This window comes from Hakea prostrata, unplaced genomic scaffold (assembly GCF_041222555.1).
Source record: "Hakea prostrata isolate BN-2017 unplaced genomic scaffold, UWA_Hpros_2 contig_302, whole genome shotgun sequence".
Lineage (NCBI taxonomy): Eukaryota > Viridiplantae > Streptophyta > Magnoliopsida > Proteales > Proteaceae > Hakea > Hakea prostrata.
In genome coordinates, this window is record NW_028291421.1 from 1 (window position 1) to 10,675 (window position 10,675).

At 40.1% G+C, this 10,675-nt stretch overlaps 1 protein-coding gene across 1 annotated transcript; it reads right to left on the bottom strand.

Annotated features, from left to right (window-relative positions):
* Positions 1-7,969: 7,969 nt before the first annotated feature.
* On the bottom strand, positions 7,970-10,128 carry LOC148998574 (uncharacterized). Its single transcript, XM_089141855.1, has 2 exons — positions 8,935-10,128; positions 7,970-8,176 (listed from the first exon to the last, which is right to left on the bottom strand). Exons 1-2 carry the CDS (start codon positions 10,126-10,128, stop codon positions 7,970-7,972), a joined length of 1,401 nt encoding a protein of 466 aa, XP_088997981.1.
* Between the last annotated feature and the right edge of the window lie 547 nt (positions 10,129-10,675).

Below are 10,675 nucleotides of genomic sequence, written 5' to 3' on the forward strand. Positions count from 1 at the left end.
AAATCAATTGTAAATTACTAAAATTGTGTAAAGTTTTTAATTTCTAAAATTACATGTCCTACACATTGCACCATAGTAAATTAGTAACAAGCTAGTGATCAAGTAGACCACAGACCACAATTAAGCGAATCGTTTGACTTGTCTTGAGTAGGTAAGTTTAATAAAAAATAGTGCAATAACAAATTTTGATTTTCTAAAATTACATGTCCTACACATTGCACCATAGTAAATTAGTAACAAGCTAGTGATCAAGTAGACCACAGACCACAATTAAGCGAATCGTTTGACTTGTCTTGAATAGGTAAGTTTAAGAAAAAATAGTGCAATAAAAAATTTTGATTTTCTTGATTATTTTTCAAAACTTACTTTCTTAATACATGAATTATATAAGTTTGAAATGGAAACATGTTCACCTTTGTGTTACACACACTTGTCCTACATGATAGTTGAAATCTAATCTTTTATTGATTGTTTGGTAAAACATGTTGTCATGTATTTTGTTTACTATTCATTTGTTTTTTTTATGTGTTTACTTGACAAAGGGTTGGTGCACCAACATGCATCATATACTGAATCACATGACACCTAACATTGGAGCAATATGGGGTTGAATTAACCAACAATCTCCACCCCACTTCGTGAATTCTTTTTTACTTATGTTCAACATGAAACTTCAAATATATGAAATTGTGCCCTTGGCTAAAACTTGGTGGAAACCATTAGTTCGACAAAGTAACCTTGAAAATATCAAATATGAAAACTGAAAAAAATCAGTGGAGCAAAGTTGGTGGCGAGGGTTTCATTGAGATTCAAAATGATTTTTGTTAAGGAGGAATATGCACAAAAACATATATAAATTACTGATTAAGCATCGGACATATGTATTCAGTTTGTATGAGGTTCAAACTATCTTGTCTGTTGGTTGGGGCATAATTACTAATAGACTTACTAGCTAAGCTATTAAGAGAGTTAAGGAGTGTTGGGGACTTATAATTACAAAATGTGGTATTTAGCAATGTAGACTTAATATCTACCGAGTCAGATATTAGGTGAATAGGTCAATGCAACTTGGGTGGAGCGTTGAAAAGAGGGATTGCCTTCACATCATTGATCCACACTTCTTTGATGCAATTTGTGTCTGTCTTCTTTATGCCTTCCTTCATTGCTTTCATTAACGCTTCTAGCTAATTGCTTTTTTCCAGCTACCTTGCTTTAGCAAAAACGAAAATGCCATGCTCCATAAGTCCCACGCTCCATCCTGCTACCTTTAGTTCTTCGTTATATAACCCTGCACATAATAATATAGGAGAGTAAGTATCTAGTATTTTATACTCATGTTGTGGATTGTGCAAGGTATTGTTGGGGTGTTTGTCCATCACGGGTGTGATTTTCATTTCCAAAAGCCATTTGTTGATATTTGTTATTATCTTATGGGGATTGGGCTTAAGTTTTTTCATTGTTACATTATTTCTCTCTTCCCATATAAAATAACAGGTAGTCACAAAGGCAGAAAAGAACCACTGATTTTTATGCTTGTTTAGTTGGAAATCAATTAGGAACTCATTGCACAAGTGCAAGATAGATCTTTGGGCTAGGTGTTCCGTTCTCAATCCAAGAGGTCCTACCGCCCAGATTCTCTTTGCCAATTCACATGAGATGAAGACATGCCAAATAGTCTCTGTCTTATCTCCGCACAGTTTACAAAGATCGTGCATTTTCGTCCATCAAGATAGTGTAGCTCTAACTGGTAGCCCTGCATTCAGTAGACGCCAAAAGAAAGATTTGAGTTTGGGATGTAGCAGTAGTTTCCGTAACATTTTCCACCATTGGGTGAAAGCATTGGGCATTGTAGCAAATTTTTGTTTACTCAATGCCTTACTTGCCAATTTAGAAGAGAATTCACCATTGGTAGATATGCGTGATATTTAGGTGTCATGTGGAAGATTGAGATTCAAGAGAGAGATTGGGAATTGAGTGAGATTAAAGTTTGAGAGATACTCCCCGATTACTAAAATATATTGTGACATTTCAGCGACTGTGGTGTTGTGTGACCAAATGTTTGATTGAAGGTACTTCTCACTTACATTCCTAGCATCAGGGGGCCAGGGATTATACCAGAATGAGGTGTTGGTGCCATTCCCTACCTGACGGGAGATCATGTTCTTCAACTCCGGAGTGATGTTGTACAGGCTTGCCAAGGCCAAGATCCACTTTTGTGTTTGACTTTGGGATTGAACAAGCTTGAGTTGGGGAAGTATTTGGCTGTAACAGTGGAAGCCCAGAGGGATGTGGGCTCATTAAGTAGTTTTCAACCTTGTTTTAGTAACAGGGCTTTGTTGATATCTTCAATTTTTTTGAGCCCCAGGCCCCCTAAATGTTTTGGTGTACAACATTTGTCCCATGAAGTTAAAGCCAGTTGCTTTTTTTTGGTAGGGTTCCCTAACCAAAATCTATTGCATAGAGAGTTAATTTGTTTGCAGATTGCTTTTGGGAAGCAAAAACATTGCATGTGGTAGAGAGATAAGGGTTGTAAAACAGATTTGATGAGTACTTCTCTTCCAGCAAATGAGAGGTAGAAGCTTTTCACGAGGCAAACCGACTACTGATCTTGGTGAGGAGGAATTCGAGATTCTTTGACTTGGATCTTTCATGCCACAGGTTAGTCCCGAGGTAAATCCTTTTTAATTTCAGGGATCCCCAAAATCGACAAGATTTGGGTTTTCTGTTCATGGCAGGCGTTTCTCTAAAGAAAGCTCCCTTTTTTTCCAAATTGATTTCTAGTCCTGTGATGTCAGTGAATAGTTCCAATGTGGCTTTCAATGTTAATACATCCTCCTTCTCAGCACCACAAAAAAGGAACGTATCATCTGCAAAGAAAAGATGAGAAACTTCTGGTGCATTTTTTGCAATTTTTATGCCTTTGAACATATTGAGGGCCCTATATTCATTGAGAATTCTGGACAGAATTTCCATAATAAGCAAGAAAAGGTAGGGGCTGAGGGGGCATCCCTGTCTAATTCCCCTAGTTCTAGAAAACCATTGGAAGGGATTGCCATTGATTTTGAAAGAGTAAGTGGCAGAGCTCATGAACTTAGATACAAGCTCGCAACAAGTTTGAATAAACCCTAAGAAATTGAAGAGGTCACAGATAGCATTCCACTCAACTCGATCGTATACCTTTGACATGTTGAGTTTCAGAGTGACATAACCAACCTTGCCCCTAGTTTTGTTCATGAAATGGAAGATCTCATGTGCAAGAAAAACATTCTTAGTTATTTGTCTTCTAGACACAAAAGCACCCTCTAGGGGGGAGATGATATGGTTGAGGATGGGTTTCAAGTGGAGGGCTAGAGTTTTTGCAAGGATCTTATAAGGGATTTTTGTTCGCGCCATCCGCGCAGGCACAGGGTTTCGACACGTGTCACGCGTTTAATTCAACGGTCTTAACAAAGTCAGTTTATTTTAATTTTTAAAACCTTTTGCAATTTACAATTACAGGCCCCTAATTTAGGATAAATTTACAAAACAAGGCAAAACTTGGAAGAGTCAAAAAACGATTCTAATTCAAGAAAACCCTAGCTTCCCTCCAATGCGAAGATTTTATTAGCTCTACCGCGTCTTTGCATCCATAAATGGAGATGAAGACACTGAGTTGAGTATTACCAGAAGGAAAGGAACTGGTACCATAAATCCCACACTTGACTTGAGGGAGACGAATGTTTGAGAAAAAGATGAGGGAATGGACCATCACCTTCCTACTCTGGAGACTAAAATTTTAACTCTTAAATGTTCCGTATGTTGGTATAATTTGAGCAGAAAAAAAGAGGAAAATACCCAACATTCAAAATCCATCTTCTTCACCAAATCTCATATTCCTGTTCAGTTAAACCCCAGTTGTATCCTAGTTGCAAAGAAAGGGGTTTAAACCCAAAAAATTACCTGAGTTCCCACGATTTCTTTAGGGATAAAATTGTAGCAACAAAGAAAAATCTGGTCTAGTACTTTGATTTCTCTCAAAATCAGCGTTACTCCTTTCTCACATAAATCCAATTAAAATTGGAGATTCCATTGCTGAGTTGGGTTGTCTTTAATTTATCTTTTAACTCACTTTCGGGTTTAATTCTTCTATATCATCTACCCTGTTTTAGCAACCCTATTTTCTAAGATTTGTCATGGAAAATGGCTTCTTCTAACTCCTTGTTGTATAATGGTATATGAAAATTTCAGATTATCTCCGACTTTGATTCGATGGATGATTCAGGATTACAATCACAGTCCCATGTTGCAATATTCAGATCCGATTCTTGAAGCTTTTTTTATCTAGGGTTAGGATTTATATCTAGTTTTATGAAATATATTAGGTGCAGCAATAGAGTTAATGCATGACTGTTCATAGATCAGGGGTTTGTTATTCAATTTCACTCGATTGGTAGGGTTTCCACTTCCTCCCTCTTTCCCTCCTTGTTTTCCAACTTTCACTGTCGGTTTTTTCATCGTTGCGATCGATACTGATCTGAAGCATCCGGTATTTCACGGTTAAAGGAGTAATATAGTTCTTTGCATAAGATGCTTTACAGATATGTCAAGGTAGACCCGAAACGCTACAACTCCAACGATGGCTAGGATCATCAGAGATGATGACGACTAGCTTTTTGGCTAAGTAGATTTTTTCCTATTAGGGTGTGCTGTTGTAAATTACATAATTTCTGGGGTGGTATACGGATTTTCAACAAAGAAAAACCCTATATAGATTTAATTATCTTTTGAGCACCGTTGGATTAAAAGTGGGACAGATGTCGCATACTTGTGCCTGTGCAAAAGATATCTGCGCAGGCACCAACAAAAATCCTCTTATAAGTGACATTACAAAGGCAGGGTCTAAAATCCGAAACAAGCCGAGCATTGTCTTTTTTGGGTATGAAACACAACAGAGTATGGTTTGTGCCCCACGGTAATGTCCCATCAGTGAAAAACGAGTTGACAAATAGTTGAACATCCCTACAAATAAGGTCCCAATTTTTTTGGAAGAAGAAGGCATTGAACCCATCACATCAAGGGGCTTTGTAAGGTCTAAGGGATAGAACTATCGTTTTTATTTCTTCAAGTGTAGGGACAATGGTCAAAGAAGATAGTCTATCAACATCATCCAACGGGGGGGGGGGGGGAAGGCTTTGAATGAAAGAGGTATCAAGGGGTTTGGAGGTTGAAAAGAGATTCTGCATATATTGAGCAAAGGCAAAAGCAATGAGGTGTGGTTCAGCTAAAGTGAGGCCATCATGATCAATGGATTCGATTTTTCTCATATAATTGTTGATCTTGGAGCTAAGGTGATAAAATATAGTATTTCTATCACCGGCAGAGATGTACATGCTTCGGTATTTTTGAAACCAGAAGAACTATTTAGCATCAAGGGCCCAAGATAGAAGTGCTTTCTTTTCACTGATGATTTTCAAGTCAAGATAATGGCTGGATTCCATGGTATCCATTTCAATGGTCAAACGGTCAAACAAAACATTCACATTGCCAAAAGAAGAGGTATTCCAGTGGGACAAGAATCTAGAGAGGTTGGCAAGTTTTTATGTCAAAAGTTGGCCCCTATTTGCTTCCCAGATTGATGATACATCCATAAAAAAAGGTGGGGTGAAGATGCCAGGCTATTTGGTAGTGGAAGAGTTTCTTTCCACATTGTTTATTTTCTAAGATAGAGAGAAGAATGGGGTTATGGTCGGAGCAGCTTGCTAGTAATCTTCAGACCTAGGCAGAAGGGAAAAGGGAGATCCAATTGGGATTAGCAAAAATATGGTCAAGCTTTTCCTTGATTAGGTTTGGTGCTTTTGACGGTTAGTCCAAGTGAATTTTGGAGTAGGGGCTGAGATCTCCAATAGGGAGTGCGAGTTTACCATCTCCAAGAAAGAATACAAGGCCGAGATGGGCTTGAAATTGCCTCCAAGTTTGTTATCAGCAGATATAACCTCATTAAAATCTCCAAAGATGAAATAGGGTTTATCCGTAGTACCTAGGAAAGCATCCAAAAATTCCTAGAACGTAACCCACTCTGAATAGGTTGGTGGGGCATAAATAAATATGGCAATCCAGGGTGAGGGCTTGTTACCCGAGATGGCAATGACATGTTTATCAACAAGTAGTAAAGAAACTGAAAAGCTAGTTTGGGCAATAACAAACAGTCCTCCCTTTAAACCATTCGCGCCCGAGCTATTAACAAAACCAGCAAGGGAGAACCCTTTGAAAAGAGAGCTTTGTGAACTGAACAGGTTTTGATGGTTGGAACATTTAGTATCACATAAGAAGAGAACCTGAGGTTTGTGCTTAAGCATCATCTTCTTAAGACATTGACGAGTAAACTTCCCATTCACACCCCTAATGTTCCAGGAAAGGAATTTCATTTTTCTTTTCTTTTTCTTCTCCCCAGGAATGCAAGAGGTGGAGAGCACATACAATAATTCAAAGCTAACTCATAAAACAAGAATGTGGGAATAGAGGCACCAACAAAAACAAGATAAATTTTAGGAAAAGGGGAAACAAGCCCAAGCAACAGAGACAAAGTAATAAAAATCCAAGGGGTAACAAAAGACATATGAGCTGTGCAGCAGATTCACAAGTAGCAGAAACAAACAAGATTACCAACTAAAATAAAAAACACTATGCATGGAACAAGCAAAACAGAACACAGGGAAACAAATTAGGCTGAGAAATGAATCCTAGATCTAATAGATATTTTATTGCACCAGCAGAAAATTATAACCCATAAAGAAATGAAGTAAACAATACAGTAATCAAAAAATTCGCTGTAATGATAGTAGGGGAAGACCTAAAGGGCGTTTAGAGCCAGTGTTGCATTCTCTGTCTAGCCAGCAGGAGGGAAAATGGATCATTCATTAGGTACCCAAAGATGCTAATGTAGCGTGTTTTCAGTAAATGACAACATACCATCAACAACATTATTAAACATGATGTTGGGAAGCAAAGATTCGGTGGTGGTGGTCAACAAAGAGGTGGATGGGGTTATTGGGTGTTCGAGGAAATTCAAATTAGAGGGGGTGGAAGTTTGTGGGACCACAATGCAAGAGATGTCTTCCACTACATAACCAATATTAATTCAAATGAGATTGGGTCAAAGCTTTTTGGAGGGCTATTAAGAAAAGTTTTTACAAATTCGTCATCCGAACTTTGTAACATTCCTCTATCAACAACAGCTTGCATGATGACAGGGTTGTTTGGTAGTGGATGGTTAGAGAAGGAGGTGCCTTCGGTGATAACATTGGCAGAGCTTATTAGAGGCCTTCGGATAGGGTTGGTAATGGCTTGAATGAAGACATCGGTTGGGATAGATCCCGACGGGGGAGAGATATTGGTTGTAGCTGGGTTTTCATAGAGGGTACATAACTCCACTTCGTGTGAGAGTTTACCACAGTTAGAGTAGATAAATAGTACTTTGTAGAGTACTTTGAGGCAGAAAGTTTCACCATTCATATTCTTGATAGGGACTGTGAGCTTAACAGGAGTGTTAATGTCTAGTAGAATCTTTACTCGTGCTAAGTTGGGGGTAATCCAAGGTCAGCGTGATGGAGTTGGGCGTCCAGAATGCAGCTTAACTTGGAAGCAGGATTGAAAAGGAGGTCACCAAACATACAATCAGCTCTTATATCTCTGAGTTGGGTCCAAACATACAATCAGCTCTTATATCTCTGAGTTGGGTCCAGACGACCATGGGTGGAAGCTTCCCTTTTTTCCGATTCTCAGGGAATGGGATCATGGAGAGGTGTATCAAGTAGTGTCCCACCCACCAGGGAGAGAAGTTGATAACGCTGTTTCTTGCTTCAGATGATGAAAAAATTATTTCGATATCATCCCGCCTTGAGGGGAACACAAATAGAACTCCCATGTCCTTCCAAACTTTAGATAAGCTTCCACCTAACGCAGCTTCAGTTAAAGGTGGGAAGCCTAAAGCTTAGCCAAAGAGGATCCGATCAATGGGTGTATCAGGCATAGGATCACGCTTTCTGGGTTCAGAATGGCCACGGGTGGAACGCCACACCGGTGTAGAGCCACGCCCTCTAGTTCTGGGAGACATACCCATGTCGTACCCAACTGGGGATGGAACACGGTGTTGGGATGTCCTGCTTTCAGGAGATCGTGGGGAAGAGAGTTTGCGGCCCTACATGTTACACTTACACACCAAAAATGCTAGAGTGTTCTTCTTGACCGATAAGATAGAAAAGGCCCTACATGTTACACTTACACACCAAAAATGCTAGAGTGTTCTTCTCGACCGATAAGATCGAAAAGGCAAACAAAACAAAAAAGTAGTGAAAAACAACAATGGAGAAACTGTGCAGTTTTAAGTATAAAGAGCCAAAAAAGGAGACGAGTTAAGCTCAAAAGTAAAGAAAGGAAGATACGTTTAGGATTGGTTGGAGACAATACTAATTTGCTGAAGACTTTTGGGGTAGCTTGAAGTGGAAATTTAAGGTGGGACAAGAAGTTGATTAACATGCTAAGATTTGTTATAAAGAAACTACTGCTCAGATAGTGAGCGGTAGTTGGGAGGGAATAAATGGGTATAGAAAAACAAACCTGAATATGCTCGGTAGAGCAACGTTGCATCCATTGGGAACCTTGATTAACAATCCACTTTTACTCCATTACTTCCAACAGATCATAGCAGCCCAGACATCCATCCCCCCAGGTGGAAACCACTACTCAGACTTGCATGAAAAGGAGTAAAAAATGATGATGGAGAGGAGGGAGATAACGTCTGGGTGTGAGGAGGAGGACAATTTTTTTTTTTTTGGAATAAAGGCGCGTAGTATTATATTAGTAGATAAAAGAAATTACAGATTACATACGGTAGTAGATATGGCCGCACCTGTCTGAGTGGACAATGTCACTCAGACGGTTTGGCAAGTTAGTTACAGTCATAGATATCTCGCCAACTCCTTCGACATGGTTAGCCAAGAAGTCTGCAGCCCCATTAACTTCACGTAAATTGTGGACAAATGTGCAATTGGTAAAATCTCCCTGTAGATCCCAGATGGTTTCCAGAAGGTCACGAACACACCAGAGCGCGACGTCTGGAGTTGTAGCTTGAGTTATAGCCTGTGAAGAATCACTTCGAACCTCAATGGACTGGAAACCTTTATAGATTGCAGTTTGTAATCCACGAATAATAGCTTGAAGTTCCATCCTAAGAACGTTGTTGTCTAGACAGCCTCCTGCTTCGGCAAAAAGAACTTTCCCATCTGAGTCACGGCCGATCGCGCCGTAGCCACCTTGATTAGCACGTACTGACCCATCGCAATTGATAGCAATCCAGCCCTCCCGAGGTCTTTCCCAAACAAGAGAACGTTCTTGAGGGTGAAAATAATTCATGTTTATATTCCATGAGTCGAAGAAGAGACGGTGCCCTGCCGTGTCCATGACCTGACGGGTTTCTCGACGATAACGATTCCGAGTGTTGGCTATGATACGTCTCAAAGTAATGCGGCCACGAATCACATCATTACTAAAAACAACACGGTTCCGAGCTTCCCAGATGTGGTAAATGGTGGCAGTCAGACTGAAACGACGAACCTGAGACATTAGAGAATTGCCTAAGAAATGTGTTTGTAGCCAATCAAGTTCTTCTTGAAGACCTGCCAACGGTTCTCGATGGAAGCCATTGATGCGTAATATTGCAGTCCAAATCTCAGCAGAGAAAACACAACTGAAAAATAAATGGGATTCTGTCTCAGGAGAGTTGTTGCATAATGGGCAAGTGGGACTCGCTGCCACTCCCCAACGATGAAGATCGACACGAGTGGGAAGGCGGCCTTGAATTGCCAACCAAGTATGAAAAGAAAATCTGGGTTGGCAGGTTGGGAACCAGATGAGTGAAGACCATGGAACCGAAGGAGATGAGTCACGAACTGAATGCCAAGCGCTTCGCATGGTATATTTCCCTTTTGGATCTCCTAACCAAACCGGCGTATCCGCAGGAAGTGATTTATAAGAAATCAAATTAGTAACTTCCTCCCAGCGGTTGCGAAGTAACGGATCAGAGGAGTTATTGAACCGCCCAATTCCAGGATCCCATATCTTATCAACACGGTCAGTTATGCTTCTACCCATTGCTATAACTAAATCTCTCTTTGAATGGATGATGCTGCCACATGGCAGCCAAGGGTCACACCATAGCAAGGTTTTTTGACCATCCTTGATGAAATAACGTATGAGAGAGTTGGCTAAAGGACGAAGCCTTAAAATGCATTTGAAAGTGTGTGAACATGATGATGGAATATCAATCGCCCAAATAGAAGATCCGCAGAGCCAACGAGCTTGAAGGAAATGAACCCATAAGGAAGGTTTCGCTGTACAGATGGACTAGAGATGGCGTAATAAAGCCGCAATATTCCATTGAGATAGGTGACGTAATCCTAAGCCGCCTTCGTGAAGCGGTCGACATACTTTATCCCAAGCCACCTTGAATTTCCCAGATTCATGCGATCCCTGCCACAGAAATCGTGACATGCGAGTTTCAATAGCATGGATCACGTTTTGCGGAAGGTTAAATACTGACAGCCAATAGAAGAGCTGGCCTTGGATTACGCTTTTAAGCAAGCATAAACGTCCAGCATAAGAGAGCATCTTCGCCCGCCGAGAAGAGAGGCGGTTATCT